General features: G+C 38.8%; 1 protein-coding gene across 1 annotated transcript in view; it reads right to left on the bottom strand.

Moving 5' to 3' along the window:
• The window catches only part of POLA1 (DNA polymerase alpha 1, catalytic subunit), a gene marked incomplete at its 5' end in the record, with an annotated part of 206,111 nt that overhangs the window by 117,176 nt on the left and 64,469 nt on the right, over nucleotides 1–24,466 (bottom strand). The window contains 6 exons of the mRNA XM_082488513.1: nucleotides 1,201–1,375; nucleotides 3,449–3,580; nucleotides 5,163–5,295; nucleotides 6,580–6,785; nucleotides 9,045–9,137; nucleotides 10,709–10,741. Coding sequence (XP_082344639.1) covers nucleotides 1,201–1,375; nucleotides 3,449–3,580; nucleotides 5,163–5,295; nucleotides 6,580–6,785; nucleotides 9,045–9,137; nucleotides 10,709–10,741 — 772 coding nt within the window. The remainder of the gene's footprint in view (nucleotides 1–1,200; nucleotides 1,376–3,448; nucleotides 3,581–5,162; nucleotides 5,296–6,579; nucleotides 6,786–9,044; nucleotides 9,138–10,708; nucleotides 10,742–24,466) is intronic.

Consider the following 24,466-nt stretch of genomic DNA (forward strand, 5'->3'; position numbering starts at 1 on the left):
TCCCAGGTGAACAGTCCTGAAGACAACACACCGCCGCTTGGTTATAAGTGACCAAATCCTGGATCTTGGCCATTACATAAACACAAGATGTTGAGGACTAACTCTTCCTTTGAGCGTTCCAAAATTCTGAACAAAATAATTTCTGCAGGTCTGAACTTACTGTAGACATGAGCACAGCACCAAACAGGAGATTATTAAACTGACACAGTGCAACTTGCTAAAAAAGTTTTCCTGTAGGAGAGGACAGTCTTGTCAAGAACTCAGCAGTCAGCAAGGTTAACAACTTTTTCTGTGTCCTTGAGTAACAGTTTTAAAAATAATGAATGAGATGTGGGATACAAATCACAAAATTTCTGTTTATCAAGGAGAGCAATCATGTCTGTTGGTGAATCACTTTCAGGGAGGAAACAACACTAAAAGGATTACACACACAGTGTTGTATTTTCATGGAAAGAGAACCGATAAAACTGTTAACAATTTTTCAACACCTATACTTCTTTCGAGGTAAGAAGACCAGGGAATGGAGAAGATGGAGGCAATCAGATTTGGGCAAAAAAATCTCTAATTCTAATTCTTTCGACATCCTCTTAAGTGGAAAAACACTAACAAGAACAATTCCCTGTTGCTCATTTGAATAAAAACTGTGATTCTGTGGGTCACTAGCATTAGTCAAATTTTTTATAGCACTAGGGCTTTTTTTGGCCACTTCATTTCTCCATATGGAGCAGGCAAGACTGTTACTAAAGTTTTATGTTTCTATTATCCACTAGGTCAGCTCTACCAAGCAAAAGTCTTCACTTAGACCCTACTAAAATTTTGTATCCTTTCATTATAACGATGACTGCTTTCTCCCTGGGAAGATGCTAGACATGCTAGGGTTTCTCTCTGGAAAAATGCTAGTTCTGAATGCACACTCCAGAACTAATTTAGTAATTGAAGAAAATCTTGAAGACATGCAATAGTGCTGTCGTTTATGAACAGTAACTTTTTGCAACTCTGAACAAGGATTATAAGATTAAGATCATGTTAATGAGCACCTTCTGAAAAATGGTAGCTGCTTTCTATAGACTCTGTAACACATGCTATTGTTCGTTGTAAAAAGACTGATTTTTGGGAAGCATTTCGGTTAAGAAACATACATTAAAACTTCTCTCTTTGTCTCTTGTAATTCTTTAAATAAACTGAATTTAAAATACTTACCTAACCACGTTGCAATAAGAACAGAATCAATTCCCTCTATGGGCTCACATATTCTAGCAACTACTGGATGTATTTGCTGTGACAGGTAGTAGTGAGTATCAATAGTAAGACTATCTTGCTTTTGCAACTGTTCCGGAGCATATGCTCGCTGGCTGGCACTGAGATCTGATCCATCCTAAGGCAGGAGACACATACAAAACAAGGTGTGAAAAAAGTAAAATCCACATTCAGTCTATACAAAGGATTATGCTTCAAATATTATGCAGTATTTTAACACAAAAACGTTACACAGTCACTCTCTTTTGGTTGATTTATTACGCATCCAATACAAATCCAGCAGTAGTAAAAAAAAAAAATTGCATTGCTGATGCTGGCATCAACTAGCAAGTTCAAGAATGTAAATCCAGCTTGTATTATTGCAGCCTACACGTGCAAATCAGTAAGAGTAGACAGAGTAAACAGTCCCATCTGTCAATTCTGAAATGCACAATGAAAACACATTGTAACCATCAGCCCAGTTAAAAATACACAGAGGGCATGCATTTTGGATTCACTTTGTACTGAACTAGCATTATCATTTTGCACAACAAGCAAATTCTAAGTTGTGGATATCAAAACTATATCTGTTTTGTTAGGAAATTTATATTCTTTGATTCTATAAAGAAACAAATAGAATGAATTGTCAGAGAATGGACCATCGTTCATTGGCGTGTGAATAAATGACAGAGGCAACAGTATCAATTTGAAAGAGCAAATTCTGAAATATTCAGCAATACTGAAAGAAACACATGGTGACATCTCAAGCCAAGACAGAAACACCACTCATAGGTTAGCGTAAACAATACATTCTTCTTGAACTTGAAAGAGGAAGATAAAGAGCAAATAATTCAGTTTGGGAAGGCAGTAATTAAATTGAAAACAGTATTCATAGAGGAATTAAGTATCAACTGTGAGAAGATGGTTCTCTTCTGGATAATGTAACTCACGCAGTCTGTAGAACAGTATTCCCAGTCCACAACAACACTAGGAAATTTTATTTTCAACGTGTGTCAAAAACTTAGAGCAGTAATTTAGTAAGCATTCAGTAACAGAAGTAAACCTTCGGGGGCGGGGGTGGTGGTGTGGGAAGGAGTAGGGGTAGTACCACAGCTTATTTTTTTGCTAAGTGCAGTCTCTTTTTTGCCCCCTTTTTTATTTTATTTTATTTACAGCAAAATGAAACTAATGCCTTAACATATGACCTTCATTTTTCAGTTAAGGCAAGCTACTGGCTTCAATAGGGTCAGCAAACCATGCACTGAAAACTCATCACTAATGAAGACAGACTGCAAGCCATTGGTCCCTCCTACTCCTTTCAGACAACTTAGTATTCAGAACAAAATTAATTTAGACTATTCAGCTCATCCAGCTGCTTTGCAAAAATAATTACAATGCAATTCCTTCAGCTCCCTTCTTTCAACAAGTACATTCTTCTCTTGTATTGTGCCGTTGCTCAGCCGTACCCATGGCCCAGCTCTCATAAGTCTTGGCAGCTTTGTCACACGAGGCTAAGAACTCTCAATTAGATAAGAAACAGTATCTTTCAGTTTTTAATGATGAAGGAGCCGAAATAGTGATCCACTGTAGAAGTCGCATTGCCAAGTCCATCAGACTGGCATAACAGATCCCTTGGTCCATCTAAACCAACCTTCACTTTTTTTTTTTTAATAGCACATCTGAAGTGAAGTATATATTTGTGAGATAATGATGCACATTTATAGGATAAACACCCCAAACCAGAAATCTTCTCAAATTTGCCAGTCTATCCAACAGAAGTACTGCCAGATCCAATGACTGGGAATTGAAAAGACACGGGTTGACACTGGAAATAACAATGACACTATTTAACCACCACCACCACCAAGCAGCTTTCCAAGAATGACAGGTAATTCACCACCAGAATTTTCTTCTCCTTAAAACAAAGACTGGATATTTTCTTTAAAAATAAGTTCTAGTTCCAAACAGAAATTAATTCAGGGAAATTTTATCAGCCACTATGTGGAAATAGTCAGTTGAGCTGAGCTGATTCACAGTGGTCCTTTCTGGCTCCATAAAACTAAATCTACTACAGAAAACTGACCATTTAAAACTATAACATAATATTGCTACAAAGAAATGCCAAAACATTTTTCCCAGGAGTCGAGTTAGTTTTCTTTGCCATCTTTCAAAACAATACCTAGTAGTTAGCTATAAATAAAGACATTTTTACCTGACAAATGATATATGACACTGTGTCTCCTGCCTTCACCTTTCGGCCTCCTTGAGAGTTTATCCACATGGCAACATGCACATGTGGCAAGTTTTTTTTGTCAGGATAGTCCTGTGGATCTTTTGTCAATGCCTAAGACATCAAAGGAGGAAACAGAAACATAACTATGAGAAAAGTATTTTACTTCAGTGATGGACAACTCCAAACTTTAAAAGACAAGATTACAAGTAGCTATCTTCATCCATCTACTATACACAAGTATATTTGCAAAACAAAAAGGTAAGATGAAAAAATTGTAATAGAGGTATTTTCCAGACATTAAGGTGTAGGTACCAGTCCTTCATACTTTAAAAATGTTATTAATAAAATGAGAGGACACTTTTACAATTACTGTCTGAAAAATGCATTACATTAAAAGCAGTTCAAAATAGTTACAGATATAATGCAATTGTTTTAAATTAATTTTAAAATAGTTTAATACTAAATTGAAGATAAAAACATTATGCAAAATACAAAAATACAGACACTACCCTCTTTCTCCTGCACCAGTTCATGTCATAAAGTAAATATGAATATCAAGTAGTTAAGTGTATTTAACAAGTCTGTAGCAAGAGGATACAACTAGATTTAAATACCTCCATGTATCTCATACTACTGAGATTCCACAATGAGTTTTTCCTTTACACGAGATAAAATGCTATGTTTAAATATTTACCGTCATCCCCGTTCTTAGAAACAACTTACACATTTGACTTAATAGTGAAATACATTATTTATTTTTTTCCAAAGTAGTAAAACAGAGGAACATTCAGCATTTAAAGTGAAAATTATTCCATATATATCTTTTACTGGGATTCCAAGTACTCTTAGGATATTTGCAATCGGAACATTCTTTTTTTAAGTCAACCATAAAAATCACTGATTTCTTTAACACTCATATGACAAGCTGAACACATTTCTGAACTGATTGATTAACACAGTCTTACAGAGCAGACAGATGTCTGGCTGGCAAAACAAAGGGACTTTGGATGGAGCAAATTTGGGAAATTTTTCTAGTAGGGGCACGAGAGGGGCAGGTAATATCCAATTCATTGGTGAAATGCCTGTAGCAGAGGGGAGAGACTTTTGAAGTTAAAAACACAGGTTTCATTGAGGATTCATAAAAATAAACCAAAGCCACAATGCTGTTTGCTAAAACTCCTGTATATAAAGCAGAATATTTTACTTCTTGCTGCAGGAAAGTCTTGAAAGAGATCTCAACATTACTATTAGCTTTCTTCTATGGAGCTTTGAAGGGAAATATACTAACAATAGTATGCTTTTACATGGGTTTTCTAGAAAACAGAACGTTTGACTTTTCCATTGTATTCTTCAGTTTATGTATTTTAAACCTGAAATACAAAATAACAATTTAGGAGAAAACTTCTTGAGCTATCATGTCACTCTCAAAGTGCAGCATCAGTGGGGGGAGACAGCAGGATGGGGCAAGACACCAAGTTGTTATTCTGAGAAAGCCAGACTAGCCTCCAGCCCCACAAGGTATTTTTTCTCATACTGTAGGATCTTTGCAGTATGTTCCATCCTATTCAGTATCTAATAAAACTCCTGTTATTTCACAGCATCAGAAGAATTAAAAATATTTTCATCAGCAGTCAATATATTCAGGAACAGTAAAGTTTTTTCTGAGACAGAAAAGAGCTAAGACATCATTTACCTTGTTTATTTCAAACTGATTTACTGGGATCTGGCCACTGATCACACTTTCTCCAATTTCTATAAGCCGCCTTTGAATATTTTCCACGATTACATCTCGGGGCTGATCAGAAAGAATCTGACCAATTATATAGCTGTAAAAACAGTCCAGAAATGAAGGATAGCTTCAGACACGCAAAGCAAAATCATTACAATAAACAATCTTCTCTTCCCCTGAGTTACCTCTAGAAATTAAAGAGCCCGAGGATGAAGTCTGATGCAAAATTTACAGAAATTTGCCAGGCTATTTCATGTTATGTTTTATCTATTTACTTGTTTTACTAAAAGCAAATTATAGTAAATAGTTCTAATGTTAAACAGTGATTCGGAATTGTTGAGTGCAACTGGTTTCTATTTTCCACTCCCATTTCATTTTACCAATTATTATTCCATAGCAGGTATCTTAAGACGGGGGAGAAGAGAATGTATCAAATAAGCAAAGTCTTGCCTATTTCTGTAAAATGTGGTTGGAAGATCTGCCAGCTGCAGAAGAGTTAGTCACTAAAGAACACTCTCAAACATTTGTATAGCTTTAATTACTAATACATTCCTAACTTGGAAAAATTTGCTTCTATTATGATACATCTTTTCTTAGAAAATGCAAGTCTTAAGAACAGTAAGCAAGTGCGTGGTGCATTTTTACAGATGTAAAAAAGTATTCATTTTTGGATACATTTGGACCACAGTTTATTTAAGTTAAATTTTCAAGATGCAGTACGCAATATAAGTTGAGTCAGCCCCCAGATGACCACCTCTCCATCCACTCCAGTGTTCTTCCTGAAGTGCTAAATGCATTCTCTCTATTGAATTTAAGTACAAAAATGCCTTATGCAATGACAATTAATAAATCATCAATCCTATATACATTATAATAAAGTATCGAGTGTCATCTGAAAAATGGAAGAGAAACAGTCTTTGGGGAAGGGATCATCTCCTCAGGCTGCACCCACTGCACTCCCAGCTTTATTAGAGGATGCTGAAAGAGCTGACCACCAGCTTCTTTAACCGTCTTTGAAAAAAAATCTGACTTAAAACCTGTGACACCAAATGTCTACTCCAAATGACACCTACCATTTTCACAAGACTTCAGCTGTGGTTTATTAAACTGCATATACAAAATTGTGACAACTCAAATGCACAGCTTCCACAGAAGATGCAAAAAGAGGTAGTGAAATTAGAGACATTTGGACTTCCACAAGTATGATCTGTTGCCAATGCCTAAATGTAACCATCTCCTACAAAAATCGGTTAAGAAGCCCTAAAGCTGATGTCAGTCACCAATCTGCACTGTTCAGGAAACAGCCACGTGATATCAAATGTTTATGAAATACGCACTGTTTGAAAGGGAGCAAAGAGGACAATGCCACAGAGAAACTCACTTTCCAGTCTCTTTTGCAAGATCACACCAGTCTCTTCGTACTATATCCAATCCTTTCAGCTCTTGTTTGGTTACATATTTCCCATCTCCTGTTGGTTCCACTGTCAGAGCAGCATACTTCTTCTTCTTTAACAGCAGCAAGGACTTAAAGACTCCATCAATATCGATTTCCAGCAATTTGTAGAGCTTGTTCACTTCACTTTTGATCTGTGAATGCACCGACATTAAAACCAAATGTAACACCTTAATAACCATGGACAAATTTAACTTCCACCTAGAGATGTATCATTCTTAATTTTTGAAAAAAGATATACTGTGTCTTTGCATACACGTTTTAAAGACCCGTCAGATACCATTAATCATGAAATTAAGTACACAGTTGTAACTATGAGCTGCTATTAAAGTTCACCCATTGGCTTCTTCAGGATTTACAGATCGCCCTGCTTAATTTTGTTAGGAAGTTAGATAGACCAGAGAAGCACGGGACCAAACGTGACCTTGCAGATAACTGACTCCAGCCTGTTTTACTAGGGCAGCTACTCCATCTAACCTCTCACATAAATAAAACAAACAAGGGATTTCAGAGTAGGGATCCACTTACTAGGAATTCAGGAAGAAGATGAGAGAATTCTTTCCAATAGAAAAACAAAATTAGTCTCTTGGAAGAATGTGTGATTGCTGAAGACAACCTACAAATTCACACTTTACATGAGAACAACAGTATATACACTAACTGCTCACACAGTAATTGTTTGCATTAAACCTGTGCGCCTTCCATACAGTTTACATTAAAGGAAAAGTATGAATGCAATGTAAATATCCTCCATCTCTAAACATGAAATTTTGGGAAAGAAATTTTTACGCAATAGAACAGTGACATTTCTTAGAATGTTCCTCATCAACAGATACAATTCTCTATCCTGAAAATTGTTTATATGAAGTATGTAAAATGAAGAAAACCTAAATGATAGAAGTATTTGCAAAAAAGTCACTATCACTTTCTTCAGGAATAAACAAACAAACAAGAAACATATGAAACAAGAAACACAAGAACCACTTTTTTACGCCACAGAAAGAATACTGAGAGCCACAACTTTCACAATCGTGATGGCAGGTTTGACTGCGTGCTTATTTACAGACATAAGTTTATTCAGTTTTAAAATCAAGTGTACAATATGAAAACAGTAATCAAAACAAGTCTGTCTTAAAAAAAACCAAAACAACAACAAACAAATTATATAAGATACAGAAGTACACGTGATAAAAAAGCCTAAGAGCTGACTTTTAAAAAGAATCATCAAGCATGTGACAAGTTCAAGAATCCACCTATTCTCCCAGTAAATCTGAATCAGTCAGAAGTATTTAACCTATGATGACGATCCTGTCAGATTTTATAAGTTATTATTATTGAACTGTTCCTCTATAACACTCCCAGCCAATGGGCATATAAGGACAAAAACAAAACCAGAATGAAACCCCACACACAGCTACAGTAAAATCAAATTTTTTTATACACTAGTGTACGTACACACTTGAAACTATATATGGCCTTGCATGTGGCAAACAAAAAAGGAGAGATTTCTTTCTTCAATGCCATCAGCCCTCCTGCTACTTGGTTATGACATCAAGATATTATTCCTTTTTTCCATGCTCCTAAGATGCATCTACTTCTCAAAGTACCAACTTAGCATGGAGGCATAGGTACGCTAAAAAACCCCAGAATCACTCTTGCCTTAAAGCTAAATGACTCTTGCTTAATACTATACTGAAAAAAAGCCTCTATGTTTCCTTTGTTTCTTCAGAGCTTCCATAGCTCTCATTTTCATCACAATTTCTTTTATCTTTCAAAAGCAACTTCTCTCACTCTTTTCTTTAAAATTTTCTGAAACACTTCTCTACCACAATTTCAGAGAGGCACAAAACTTCCACATCGTCAGTTGCCAACCGCTAATCAAACACATCTCTTCTCTATCTAGTATGCCTTGGGAAATAAAATTTGAATTTACCACTGGAAATCTGATGGCACATATAGTGTAATACATACTACGTAACTAAACAAAACTAAACTGACAGACATCTCTCATGTCAAAACAAAAATCATTAAAATCAAAACTGTGTTCATGTTGTAATTGCAAGGTACAATTCCTCTATGTTAGTTCTGTGTTGGCTTACCAAGTATTCAGATAGTCTTCTGGTAACTTAGGATTGGTTAAAAATCTCAATACACAATTAAATGTTTCATTTTAATTTAGTCACTTTTAAAAACGTACAGAGTAGCTACACCTGAAGATAGGGCACTCTGAGCTTTTACTACTCCATAGCTTCCAAAAGTGGTCTAGTTTGTCTTCCTCGTGACCTATTCTCTGCTTATGCCACGGAGTCCTCTCTTAATACTTTCTGCTCCACTCCCAGTGATACAACAACACAGGCATGTAGGAAAGCTTTAAAAAGAAAGAAATTCCTTACCTTGTTCCCCAGCTTGAAGACCTCATCCAAATTGGTGCTATTGGTGTTTATCATAATGGAATCTGTGTCTCCATAAATCACTTCAAGGTTCATCTAAATGAAACAAACTGCTTTGAAAAACAAATCAAACCCACTCCATTTCTTTGAAGTCCCTCCCTCATTTTCTAGATTAAAAAAGATCCTTGTCTGTATATTATCCCTTAAACACTGAAAAGCAGAAAAATGTAATGTAAGGTTTTACCAAGAAAGTTTATACATTTCATTAAGACATATTTGAATTTAGCGATAATAATGAAACTTAAACCATTGATATGTTAAAAAAAATAATCACTGTTCAGTTGTGTACATCATATAAGTAGTTAAAGTTTTACTACATTAATGTCAATGAAGAAGTCTTCCTGCTGTTTCTCAAGATTATTCTCATCAAAAATAACTTTGGACTGCTAGGACACAAGAAGATCACTTAGACTCAAAGACTGCTGGACAAATTCAGGCTATTCAGACAAGACATTTAGCCAATTTGCTTAAAAGGTAATACTGCAGGGTATCCTATCCCATCTGTAGCCATCACAATACTATTGCAAAAATGTCATTCTGCATTAAAAAAAAAAAAAAAGAATACTTAGATACACCTATTTCAAACAAGTCTAGTGGAAGTATTGGCTTGTGGATACAAAAACTGAAAATACCACAGTACTTTCCAGATTAGGCTGCTCTTCTTACACTTTTCCAGATTATACCCGTGGCTTCATATTTCCATCTTCCCATTCCCATACGTTTTCTTCTGCTGTAGTCTCATTACCTGTGTTAGTCCTCCCGTGGGCAGCAGATCTTTCAGAGAACAAGGTTCTCCTTTTGCATAAGGATCTCACTACTATGACCCATAAGTTTTGTACCCCCGGATTGAACTACTGAACAATCAAACCTGGAGATAAACACTAACACCTACTTGAATCCTTCTTTCTGACTGACACTCTGCCCTTCACATCATATCTCATTCTGATCCTTGTAACAATTCAAATGCCCTTCTTGGAAAAGACTGTGTTCAAACACTAGCCAGACTGCCATAATACTCTGCGATAATAGAGCAAACTCTAGACAGACTGAAGCACATAAAAAAGCCTGAGGTGCATATGAAAGGTATAGCAAGGAAGAAGGTGAAAAGAAAAGTTGTTAATACCAGTAAATGTCACCCCAAAATGGGCAGATGCATCCAATTGCGTAATAGTAACTTGAAAAAACGAAAACCTGATGTCTTCAGTGGTGGAAAATCAATGCAGCTGTAAAAACTGCAGCATGGCTATGTCCATGTTAAACTCCATATAGTCAAAAACCCACCCTGTGACAGAGTTTAAAAGATGCCAAAAAATAAACCATAATAAACCACTAGAACACATGGTGTAACAGGTCTATGAGTAAACTCTAATTAGCACTGTTGCTAATTTGCTTGAAACAGTCACACATAGGCTTCAAGCAGGGGCCAGATCATATCTGTGGTAAGAAAAGAAAAAAAGCTATAATCCATTAGGAAGGATTACATTTGTAAACCAGGCATCCTAAGAAGTGATTTCAGGTCTGTTTGGGTTATAGTTCTCCTAGAATAAAAAAATTTCACCAGGTGTGCTCTTTAAGAGTTGTTGTTTAATGAAAATGCTCAGCATTACCTTTTGCACCATCTCCTTGGTATGCATCAAAATCTGAAATGAAAAAAAAAAATAATCAAAGATTAGCGTATGATATAATTACAAGCTAACACATGCAAACATATTCATTAGGTTGCTAACTCCAAACGCTCTCACCTTTCAAAACAAAGCAAACCACCTCTCTCCTGGCAACACACAGTCACCTCAATACTCCTATTACATGAGTAAATTCTCATCTGACCTTGTATTAATGCTATTATTAACTCCCCTAAAACAAGATTAAAACAAATCTCAAAATTGCATGTGCACACATACATTTCTACCTTAGGAAAAAAAGAACATTGAATCAAATGCTCAAATAAAACTTAATCACTAAGTGCCAGAATTAAGCCTCTTTCAGTAATTTAGGTCAGTAGTCATTTCCTTCATATCCATCATCTTATCTCTTGATGTCATTGAGTTTTTTCCCAAAAACATCCTGTCTTATTCAGTACAGGCTGGATGGGGCTCACTTAACAAGAACTTAGTCAAAAGGTTGATTACCCTTGTAATCATCTCAAAGTGGGTCATCAAAAAGCAAACTCCATAGGGAAACTAGAACTGGGACAAGGAGCTGGGAAAGACAGGATACAGATGTTGAATCAATGGGCAAGTCTGTGTGTAACCTGGTTCGTTCCTCAGCCAAGAGTGCATTCCAAGTTCCCTGAATGCTCTGAGCAGCAACTCTGAACCTTATAAATAGCTGTAGAGACCTCACATGAGTAGGCTGCTCCTTGCATCTCTAATACTGGTCAGCATAGCGGAGAGGGGTGGAAGAGCGTATCACCTAAAGCCACAGATACGTCTGTACCACAGAAAAGACAAAGTAAAACTAGCTTTATGAACAAAATGTGTAGCTGCTGCAGCAGCAAGGGCTTACTGAATTTTGAACAGCTGCATGAGAACCAACATCTGGTCCATTCCTTCAGTCAACTGCGCATGTTTCCACGGCATTTCCCATTTCCTTTCTCGTCAGCATCCTGCTGCTCTGGCACACAGCTCCAGATTCCACCTGGTTAGTCCCAGTTCCCTGGTTTCAGTCCTTTCCATCCACACTCAGCATAAACCTCAGTTCTTTTTCAGCTAGTCCTGCTACTCATATACATTCATACTTTTAATTTTCTTAAAGACAATTACTTTGAACCACTTGTTACCACAATAGAGGTAGTTACCACAATAGGAAGCTGAGCAGTAGGAATTAGCAGGGATGAGGAAAGAAAAAAGACGAACAGGGAAGAGCTGGCCATGCTCAGTGGGTAAAAGACCATCTCATGACTTTCATAAAGCCAAGGAGCCTAAAATGAATCCAAGAGTCTTGACTATCGCAATATTGACTATTGCTATTGCAGGAAGCAATTCTGAAACAAAGGTGAAATGTCCACTTATACGTAACAGTACATGAACAGGATAACACTCGTTCCTTCAACATTATTGGCAAGTTTCTTTAGTATTTCTGAACCTTAAGACAATCACAGTGATGAATACTGAAGTACGATGCTCCACTATGCTTTTTCAATTTGTTTCAAATTATTTAAAGGCTACAGGCTCTTCAGGAGCGACAAGCAAGGGAAACGAGGAGGCAGTGTTGCCTTATATGTGAAGGAGCAGCTGGAATGCATGAAGCTCAGCCTCGGGATGGATAAAGAGCCAAATGAGAGCCTACAGGTCAGGATTAAAGGGAAATGGGGAGCAGGGGACTTTACAGTGGGGGTCTGCTACAGGCCACCTGACCAAGATGACCGAGTGGATGAAGCCCTCTATAGACAGATAGGGGTGGCATCACATTCAGACGCTGGTTCTCATGGGTGACTTCAACCACCCCAACATCTGTTGGAAGGGTAACACAGCCAGGCATAGGCAATCCAGGAAGTTCTTAGACTGCATTGAGGACAACTTCCTTCTCCAAGTGGTTGAGGAGCCAACGAGGAAAGGAGCTATGCTGGACCTTGTTCTTACCAACAAGCAGGGGCTGGTAGACACTGTCAAACTCAAGGGTAGCCTGGGCTGCAGTGACCATGAAATGGTCAAGTTCGAAATCCTCAAGGCAGCGAGGAAGGTGTGCAGCAGGCTGACCACCCTAGACTTTGGGAGAGCTGACTTTGGCCTCTTGAAGAATCTGCTCAGTATGGTGCCATGGTATGAAGCGCTGGAGGGAAGAGGGGTCCAAGAAAGTTGGTTAATATTCAAGGACCACCTCTTCCAAGCTCAGGAGCGATGCATCCCTACAAAGAGGAAGGCAGGCAGAAAAGCCAGGAGGCCTGCATGGATGAACAAGGACACCTATAGGGAGTGGAAACAGGGGCAAGTAGCCTGGGAGGAATACAGAGGAATCGTTCGAGCAGCCAGGGATTGGGTTAGACAAGCTAAAGCCCAGATAGAACTGAATCTAGCCAGGGACATTAAGACAAACAAAAAATCCTTCTTTAAGTATGTCAGCAAGAAAAGAAACGTTAGGGAAAACATGGGCCCTCTCCGGAAAGAAATGCAAGAACTGATTACCCGGGACAGAGGCAGAGCTGAGGTACTCAGTGACTTTTTTGCCTCAGTCTTCACTGGCAAGGACTGCAGCCACACTGCCCATGACGCAGAATGCAAAGGCGAGGATTGGGAAAATGGAGAACCGCCCACTGTAGGTGAAGATCAAGTGTGAGACCACCTGAGGAACCTGAAGGTGCACAAGTCCATGGGACCTGATGAGATACATCCGTGGGTCCTGAGGGAGCTAGCAGATGAGGTCGATAAGCCGTGGCAGTCTGGCGAGGTTCCTGCCAACTGGAAAAGGGGAAACAACCCCTATTTTCAAAAAGGGAAACAAGGAAGACCCAGGGAACAAGAGGCCAGTCACCTCTGTGCCTGGCAAGATCATGGAGCAGATCCTCCTGGAAACTCTGCTGAGGCATGTAGAAAACAAGGTGACTGGTGACAGCCAGCATGGCTTCACCAAGGGCAAGTCATGCCTGACAAATTTGGTGGCCTTCTACGAAGGGGTTACAGCAGCAGCGGACAAGGGAAGACCAACTGATGTCATCTACTTGGATTTGTGCAAAGCATTTGACACTGTCCCACACGATATCCTGGTCTCTAAATTGAAGAGACATAGATTCGACAAATGGACCACTCAGTTGTTAAAGAACTGGCTGGATGGTCACACTCAAAGAGTTGCGATCAACGGCTCGATGTCCAAGTGGAGAGCAGTGACGCGTGGCGTTCCTCAGGGGTCGGTACTGGGACCTGTACTGTTCAACATCTTTGTCAGTGACATGGACAGTGGGGTCGAGTGCACCCTCAGCAAGTTTGCTGATGATATCAAGCTCTTTGGCGAGGTAGACACACTGGAGGGGAGGGATGCCATCCAGAGGGACCTGGACAGGCTGGAGAGGTGGGCCTGTGTGAACCTCATGAAGTTCAACAAGGCCAAGTGCAAGGTCCTGCACATGGTTTGGGGCAATCCCGTGCACAAATACAGGCTGGGCAAAGAATGGATTGAGAGCAGCCCTGAGGACAAGAACCTGGGTGCACTGATTGACGAGAAGCTCAACATGAGCCAGCAATGTGCAATTGCAGACCAGAAGGCCAACCGTATCCTGGGCTGCATCAAAAGAAGTGTGGCCAGCAGATCAAAGGAGGTGATTCTGCCCTTCTACTCCACTCTTGTGAGACCCCACCTGGAGTACTGCATCCAGCTCTGGAGTCCCCAACATAACAAGGACATGGACCTGCTGGACCGTGTCCAGAGGAGAGCCACGAGGATGATCCAAGGGCTGGAGCACCTCCCCTATGAGGAGAGGCTGAAAGAGTTGGGGCTGTTCAGCCTGGAGAAGAGAAGGCTCTGGGGAGATCTTATTGCGGCCTTCCAGTACCTAAAGGGGGCCTACAGGAGGGCTGGGGAAGGACTTTTTACTCGGGCATGTAGCGATAGGACGAGGGGGAATGGCTTTAAACTGGAAGAGGGCAGGTTCAGATTGAACATTAGGAAGAAGTTTTTCACTTGGAGGGTGGTAAGGCACTGGAACAGGTTGCCCAGAGAGGTTGTTGAGGCCCCATCCCTGGAGGTGTTCAAGGCCAGGCTGGACATGGTCTTGGGCAATCTGGTCTAGTGGGAGGTGTCCCAGTCTATGGCAGAGATATATTATCTTGTAAATTATAAAATATATATTATCTTGTAAATTAATGTTTAAAGTAGTTTTGTTATTATAGAAAAGTGTTGATTGACGAGTTGCTTATAGCACTTTAAATTATTCTAGAAATGGAATAAAAGCCAAATGGGTTGGCTTAAGTAGATGTAGTTGCATAGTTGAAATATTTACATCTCTGGAAAGTTTTAAAAACTTGGAACTTGATGATCTTCAAGGTCCCTTCCAACCTAAACCGTTCTATGATTCTATGGCACCACAGAATTATGCAACAAAAGCTATATTCCCCTGGCATTCTTAGTTTCACAGTGCTTGACTTTGCCAACTTAATATTCTGTTTCAACATAGTTTCTGTTGAGACACATTTTTCTAGCCACTTTCATCTTCAAAGATAAATTGTTGCACCTAAGGATGGACTCACTTTTCCAAAGTACTAAGACATGAACTAAGCAAACACAATATACCATTCCCTTCAAGGAAAATAAGGAAAGGTTAGGTTCCAAACCACAATGTAACTTTGACACAGCCGATTCACAATGAATGTCCTTATTGGGGTTATTCCTCAAGCATATATGAATACCTCTGGGGATTCACACTCTCTAGGTCAAGTTCAAAACATCCAGTTGGTTTAAAGACAATCCATTGATGCTGCAAACTAGGTACTTAGAAAATGCAATGCTTGAACTCTGCTGAAGTCCCAAACTGCAAAAAGCTCAGCTGGCCTCAGTCTTCTATGTAGACAAAGATGAAAATGGTGAGTCTTAACTGCAGATCCACTCTAGGCTGTATGTGCTCAGACGCACCCGATTCCATTTTAATCAGAAGCTTAAAAAAGATATTCCACTCCTATTCATCTCCTAGTGAGTGATTCAGACGGCACCGCCCCAGCACCTTTTCATGGAGTTTTGAAATTATTCTAAAGACACATATCACTAGTACTTGACATCAAATTTCATATACAGTAATCAGAATTCCAGCTTATTCACACACAAACACCCTTCTCTCACTTATTAGCTAACTCCTACAGAGAAAGGTTTACCTTTCCCTTAATACTCCAAAAGCAAACAGGAATCCCTGAAACAGAACTAAGAAATTGCACAGAGAACTGAAGACTTTATATGTAGAAGAAAAGAAGGTCTAACATTTTTTCCCTTGATAATCTCTGGCATTTTCTACTTCATTCTCTAAAATAATGCTATCTATTAATAGTTAGAAAGATAACTACTTTTTTTTTTTTTTTTTAAATAGGATTACCCTCTACTAAAAAAAAACCTGTTTGGCTGTGCAAAGACAGTTTCTTAATTGTCTCCAAGGACAGCAGTGGATATAGGTAATAACAAGAGGGTCACAGGCAAGTTAGCTTCATCAAGTGACTGGCATATGCTAGTGCTACCCACTCTGACAGGAGATCACTTGTAAGTGCCAACAGCTACAAAACAGAAGGTTATAAAGGCTTGCTAAATTCATTAATAAGGCAGTCGGTAGTTATCTGATTTCACAGCAACACCTGCATATTTATCTTCTCATTACCAATTGGATGATGGAATTTTTTTCAAGCACATTTCAAAAATCTGCCAACTTCAAGTGTAGAAAAAAAAATAAACTTTGTAGTTAATTTTTCCCTTAACAAAGTACAGCTGTTGAGAATAATTGTTCAAGATCTTACCCTGTAATGTCAACTGCAGCAGAACAAAGAGTATTTAATTAGCAAATCTATCCAGTAATTCAACACCTATTATATAAAATGCCTTCGTGATTTTATTCAGGATAATTTGCTAAGAGGGTTATTACTGACATTCAGATGAAATTTAAAATTCCTACGCAAGTCGAGTCATAATAGCAGTAATGATCCCCCCAATCAGGAGATACTGTGTCACACAAGGTTCTTTTGCAATGCAGCAGCCGATTTCCCGACTTCTTAATTCCTGGGCTCAGCTCAGCTCAGTGAGAGCCCTTCATGCCAATATTTCAGTCAGCAATACATCCTTAATGGGACTCTATTAAAATACCTAGAATAAAAATGACTTTTTTTTTTTTGGTTAAAAATGACAGCACTGCTATCATATCAATCATTAGCAGTTTATCAGAAATGCACAGCAAAGGAAGGGAGGTTTATAGTGAGGCTGGGAAGACAGAAGAAAGAAGGAAGAGAACAGGGAAATTGTTACTTGGTGGTTTCCTTTTGCAAATAATATTGCGCTGTTCATGAGAGCTGGATTGTCTCCTATTGCAAGCAATCCAAGTAGGAAGAATTAATTGCCTGGCAACCCATCTGTACAGCCATGCCCCCTCCCCCCAGCAAACATATACTTCTAAAAACCTGTGAACTTCTCAGCACAGTGAACATCTGTGAAATTCTATTTTAACTTTTTTCTTGTAAAAGCAAGACTAGCAACACATATTCTCTTGCCCATGAGCTGAGAGTCAGTATAAACTGGAAGACTGTAATTGCAGACAAGCAATGATCAAACTGCAAAATTCCTTGTCCTTATTCTACTTCAACTCACTAATTACTTAATTAAATGGGGATGTGATTTAAGAAAGGGAATGATTAAAAATAAAGAAATATACAAAGAACAGCTTTACCATTATATATTTTTTTAAATGTACCTTATTTAAAAACCACTGAAGAATACCTTCTGACAAGAAGATGCTTATGTGAAAAGAAGCTAAGATACCAGAGTTAAAAACCAATGGGATAGGGCACAAAACTACCATGTTGATGCAAAGATTTGTCCTGAAGACACACACATTTTCTGTAAATTCCTGGGGCCACAGACATGAAGGAAAAGAAAGGGAGACTTAAGACCGGACTGAAAAGACTGACCAAAACGATCACTAAAATATTACACTGAAGATACATCTCAAAAAAAAAACAAACCAAAAAACCCCGAACAAAAACCCCACTTATGCATTCACTTTGCCCAAGGAAAAAAAGTAACACTTGGCAAAACTGTATTTTTGAAGACTACCTGTAGTTACCTAGTGTAGACCTGATTTTTTTTCCACTTCAGCTGCTTACTTTTGCAACTATATAGTAAGAAAATATTTCTGTCATCAGCTTCAGTAAATTATATTAGCTAGTCCTTCCCATGACACAGAGGAACAAAGTGGGCATGAAAAACTGTGTTCCAGTACGTAACACCACTCACTAATCCACATAAGAAGTATTTCTGAACCTCTGTATTTTTGCAACCTATTCATTAACTTTGCTTGCATTTTGTGATAAGTAGCCTCTAGTACTGATAAACCACAGCCACGGGACGCTGCAAAAAGACTTTATTGAGAAGTATTTTCAAAAAAAGTTTGCCATAAGCCAAAGTGAAAGAAAGATGGAAGCCTTGTTTGCCACAAGGAATGAAGCATCATAATATAGCCTTTTCACTAGTCAATGGACTTGATTTAGAGAAGTTTGAGTGACCAGATTCAAGTAGTTAAAAAATATGTTATTTCAAAGAATTTTTACCTAGATTTGCTTTACTTAGGCAATGCATTCAAAATTACACTTCCCCAAAATTTATTCTTAGGAAATGTTAACAGCATCAGAAATACACCCCACACTGCCAAAATTTTCTTTCTAATTTTCTTTTTGGTTTTGGTTTTTGTTTTTTTTTTTTTTAAACACTGAAATTAATTGCCCATACTCCATCCAACAAACTTGATAGACATTAATACAACTTTCATAGATGCTGTGTATAAAACCAGAATTGGATGGTGCACCAAAAACAAAGGGAGAATGGTTCCAAGGGCCAAAGCAGTGTACACAAAGATCCAGTAATAAATGTTTACATATCAACAAAATGTAGGATCTCCTGCCTCACAAACAGAAAATGAACAAAAAAGAAATAAAAAAGAACAGAAACACACTGAACACAACAGAAATAATGTGTGCCTTCATCACACTTTGACAAGGAATGCAAAGATGACAGTAAAACACTAAAGACGATGATGTGAATGAAATCACAACTTGAAGACAATGTTCCCTTGGTGCCAGAAGAAATTACATCTTTAAAATTCTATAGTATTTCAAGTATTTGTGGTGAGTTTTCCTGAAGAGAACAGGAAAAACAGAATTAATTCCTTACTAAGTTGTACAATTATTGGTTATCCTGCACAATATATTACTAACCATGCTATACTAAAGCGAATTTTGCCCATTTAGCAAAGGATTATTTTGGTACTAGGATGAAAGAAAAAACAATGACACATACTCTTACAGGTTTGGACAAAAGTTAAACAAAAAAAAAAACACCCAAAAACTTCTGTGTTGGAAATTCATTTAAAACCTTGGAAATGGAGAAACGGAGAGTTCAACAACAAAGTTGGACACCTGAGTGCATAGAAGGTAACTGACTCAATTCTGACCCCACTTCATGTTCCCAGAAGCAATACAAATATAATGTCCAGGTGAAAGACATCTAGCTGTGAAAGACATCTTTATGGCTTGGGCATCTCCTAACTCTCCAGAGTCAGTAATGGTCCTTCCAGAGAAACCAAACACCAGAACCAGTGGCAATTCCTTGAGAAGCACCAGGGCTTCACAGCCTACCCACAGAATTATTTTCATTCTGACCAACTCATTCAAAACTGAAAACATAAAATGAATGAAAGAGCAGGAAAATTTTTTCTGTTTCATTCCATGAAAAAACAAGATCCGCAACACCTAAAACCCCTTGAAGAACATGGTACTCAAACCAATTTCAGCTCATTAACGCCTATGAATATTTCTTTATTTGAATCCATTAAATAAATCTATGCTTGATGAATATTTTGTACTTAACTCTAAGATGCAAAGGTAGCTTTGCTTGATAAGAAAATCCTTTGTGCATTTCAAGTACACTGCAACTACAACAAAAGCTAACGGTATCACAAACTACAAGTACACCCACTTTTAATAAGCAAGAATATGACAAGCATAATTTATTATTTCCTAATAAAACCATGTGTTAAGTTATTCAACATTTAAATGCATACAGAAAAGTATAACCTCCTTAGAGAAAACAGCAGCATTTGTTTCAGTGAAATGAACAACATTTAGACAGAAAAGCTTTATTTTGCTTTGTTTCCGAAATTGAACTGGTTTAACACATTCAGCAACAGAGTTAGTCTTTCAGTAGAAAAAATAAAATGACAAGAACAGTAAGGAATTAAAATGAATTACTTATAAACCAAGGTTTCCTGTTTGTTTGGTGAGACAAGTTAGAATCCAGTCAAGGTTTAAAATGGAGCACAGAGGTTTTCCTCCAAATAACAGCAAAATCTATTCCTGAGTAGGAAAGAATAACCATACTATCCTCCACATCAGGTTTAAGTTGAACTATAGTTTTAGAAATTATCCTTCAAATATAGAAGCATGTCTCTCATCTTGAGGTGATAGCAATGTAAGCACTGTCTCATCTCCCAGATAAGTTACTCTTATAGCCATGTAACTAGAAGTCCTAGAGAAATCAGGGAGTAGGTTTCAGAATCAATAGTGAAGACAGTTTTTCAAAAAGATCAAGTATTTCTGTAAACCAGAAAAAGAAATAAAGCCATTACTCTAAAGACTGAATTTTTTTTTGAAGCAGTGGATAAACTCAGTGCACTATTCAAGATGATGACAAATTCCTTGAGAATGAACCCCCTCCCCTTTTTTTTTTTAGTAAAAAGCAGAAAACGGGACTTAAAACTCCATAAGGCCCTCCTCCCTTATCTTCCAACTGTTAAATAAAATTTCATTACAAAAAAAAAAGGTGTGTTGAACATGGATTACTTTTCTAAGGTTCTCCTGGTCAGCATCTTTTAAGAAATAACCACAACTTGTGTGCTTGGAGAAAAGGGAGGGGCTGGGGGAAGACAAGCAAGTGCTAAAGAGAAAAACAGATGCAGAAAACACTTGCTACCTGATGAGTATTCTTAAAAGAAAAAGGACTTGTACTGAAAAACACAGCCTCTTTCTTAAAGAGCCATAGGCATTTTGCAATAAGTATACTGAACAGAGCAAGGCAACCTCTGCCTAGATACAGGTATATTCACTGAAAATGATCCTGAAATTTTATAGATGAGAGGACATGCTAGTCTTGGTAATGAATAGATTGTCTGTGAACATTGTGTCCATCAAAAAAATCTTTGTAAGTGGTTCGAACTGCTTTAAAACTAAACTATTCTTTCATCATGCCTAAGTGGTTGTCTATCAAAGCAATATCTATTCAAATTCAGAAAAAGTATTTTAGCCTCTAATTACCCTACAAAGAAAGTTCTCTTACCTAATTTCTTAAATGTCATGCAAGATTTTCACAAAGCATATAATTTTGTTTCATTAAATTAGATATATTTAGACAACATGACAGTTGTTTTTATAAAGTTGAACAATACTCATTCATCCTCCATGGTTGCACAGCTGGTGTCGATAGCAGGGTTTTGGTTTTTATGTTCATGGACTTCACTTTGAGGACCAAGAATTGCTTGGACAAGGCACGATCCATCTGACTATGTGGGGCAAAATGATCTGTGCCAACAGGCTGCCCAACCTGGTAAGAAAAGCTTTAAACTAGGATTGTTGGGGGGGAGTCCATGTCCATGAGGAAGTTGCAAACCACAATGGGAAGCAAAGGGTGGTGCATGATGTGAATGGGAAGGACCTTGTAATCAACAAGACAAGGACGAAAGGGCCCTCTTCAAGCATATCCATGTAAATAAAGGGGTGCCTACAGGACAGTGCTACAGAGAAAGCTCTCACACTTTTTCAGGACGTCAGCAAGACTGGGTGCCTTTCTGAAAGGCCCGTGCACTAACATACACAGCACGGGGAACAAAGAGGAGGAATTAGAAGTTACAGGGCTATGACTTCACTGGGATCATGGAAACATGGTGGAAAACAGGATGATCATGGGAAGTTCCTGAGGATTGGAAGAAAGTAAATGTCACCGCTATCCTCAAGATGGCCAAGGAGAAGGAGATTCCAGGAACTAGAGGCTGGTTAGCCTCACCTCAAGCCTTGGGAAAAGGTGGTGGAGCAACTAATTGTGAAAACAACTGCTTTCCAGATACAAAGTACAAGAAGTTGCTTGGCAGTGTTCAGTGTGGATTTACAAAGGGGAAATCATGCTTTACCAAGCTGGTAGCTTTCTATGAGGAGATTACTGGCTTGATGGACAAGGGGAGAGAGCAGTGGCTGCTGTTACCTTGTCATTAGTAAGGCTTTCAACACTGTCTCCCATAGCATCCTCAAAGACAAACTGATAATGTACGGGCTAGGTAAATGAACAGCGAGGTGGACTGAAAACAGCTGCACTGCTGGGCTCCAAAGGTTGTGATCAGCAGTGCACAGTCCAGCTGGAGGCCAGTCCCTAGTGGCGTACCCCAAGGGTCAATACTGGGTCCAATCCTGCTCAGAGACTGTGTTAATGACTTGGGTAATGGCACAGAGCGTACCTTCAGCAAGTCTGCAGACAATACAAAACAGGCTGATATACCAGATGGGTGTGCTGCTGTTCAGAGGGACTTGACAGGCTGAAGATGTCTCAGGATCTACAGGAATCGCATCAAGTTAAACAAAGGGAAACAGTAAGTCCTACACCAGGGAAGGAATAACCCCGTGGACTCTGGGACTGACTGGCTGGAAAGCAGATCTGCAGAAAGAGACCTGATCATGCTGGCAGACACTAAGATGATCATGAGCCAACAATGTACCCTTGCGGCAAAGGCGGCCATGGACACCCTGGGCGCAGGAGGCAGAGCATTGCCAGCAGATCTGAGGGAGGTGGTCTTTCCCCCTTATGCAGCCCTGGTGAGGCGCATGTGGAGTGCTGTGTTCAGTCGAGCTCCCTGGTATGAGGAAAACGCACACATATTGGAGCAATTCCAGCCCAGGACCTGAAACATAATTACAGGGCCTGGAGCATCTGTCATGTGAGGAGAGGCTGAGAGACCTGGGACTGCTCGGCCTGGAGAAAAGAAAGCTCAGGGGAGGGTCTTATCACTGTCTATATATATCTGATGGTTGGGAGTAAAGATGACAGTAGCAGACTCTCCTTATTGGTGCCCAGTGAAAGGACAAGAAGTAATAGGCATAAATTGAATTAAAAAAAAAATATCCCTTGAAATACAAAGTCTTGCATTGTTTAAATACAAGCAAAAGCTTCTTTATTGTACTGATTGCAGGTTGCCCAGAGAGGCTGTGGAGTCTCCAGAGAACTCAAATCCCAACTGGACAGGGTCCTGACCAACCTGCTGTAGTTGAGCAGGGCGGGTCAAACTAGACAACCTTGAGAGGTGCCTTCCAACCTCAGCTATTCTATGAGTCTACAACCCTCAAAGATCTATCCTAACATAGTCTTTACAGTTAAAATAGCTTAGATTGTGTTCTACAGGTTACCATTTTAAGAATCAAGTAACGTAAAAACAAGCTCACCCCTCAACTAAGGGAACTTGGTACATGCAGTTTTGAGTTTCACATAGAGCCAAGTCTGACAGAAGACACAATCTCCTGATAGACAGACACCCTGAGTGACTCACTGCCACCTTTAAGTTAGGTCATCTTCCTACTCTGAAGAAAAAAAAAGCATTCTGAAAGCCTCCAAAATAATCTGTACCAGATCTGATATACTGTAAGTCTCTCTGATTAAGGAAGAAGTTCCTGTACATTCAGCTTCCTAACTATATATTGGGATGTTCAGTTTTCCACTGACCTACTCAAATGAAAAATGTCAGAGATCAGGTATATACAAATGCCTAAAAGGTTCACAACTGTACTTAAAAAAAAAAAAAGCATAACAAAGCACGTGGTGAAAGCAAGTTCCTTTTAGGATTGCCCGAACAGGCAGGGGGGAGGGGGGGAGGAAAATCTGCTATAAGATGAATCTTGCTACATCAAAGAGAAGTAACAGAGTAAGTTTTTCATCATGCAGAAGCATAAACACAAAGTGCTGGAATCAGGAAAACTGTTGCTGCAAGTAGAGAAACATTAGCTTAGTCTTTGACGTTGTGCCACCTTTTCTGGTTACAACAGATAACTCAAAGAAGTTCCACAAAGATTATTCCAATTCCAAAGAACAACAAAACCTGAATGTAACAAATGAAGATTTTTACCAAGGTACCTACGCAGGACTAAATAAATACCAGTGCTTAAGTCTCAGAAGTTCACAACCACGTTTGGTGCTGATCAAAGCAGTGAAAAAACAGGAGCAGGGCAGGTACCACCTCTACTATGTCCAAACACCAGCCACTGTATTGATGTAGCTCCTACACAGTCTCTTCAGACTAGCCCCTGTGGCAGCTCTTAAATGCCTTCTTAGGTGTTATCAGGGAAAGAAAAGTTTCAACTCTACGTGGGACACTTAACCTTTCCTGCTTCAGGCAGGATCTAGTGATTGCTCCAAGGACATGAAAAGGCAGTGAGGAACACAAGTGGTTAATAGCATGAAGTCTCAGTCAGACTTCCTATTTGTTCAGTGTGACCTCTGTACAGCACTTCATGAAGCTGGCTTGGATACAGGTGGAAAAGCATGTCAGAAATAAAATCTACTGGCGTACCAAATGATTATAAGATGTATGGCTAATTGCTGCCATACACTAAGATCTCAATGTAGAAATAAAAATACATTATTTTTTTAAAAAAGCTCATTTA

The sequence above is a fragment of the Vanellus vanellus genome (assembly GCF_965231255.1).
Source record: "Vanellus vanellus genome assembly, chromosome: 1".
NCBI lineage: Eukaryota > Metazoa > Chordata > Aves > Charadriiformes > Charadriidae > Vanellus > Vanellus vanellus.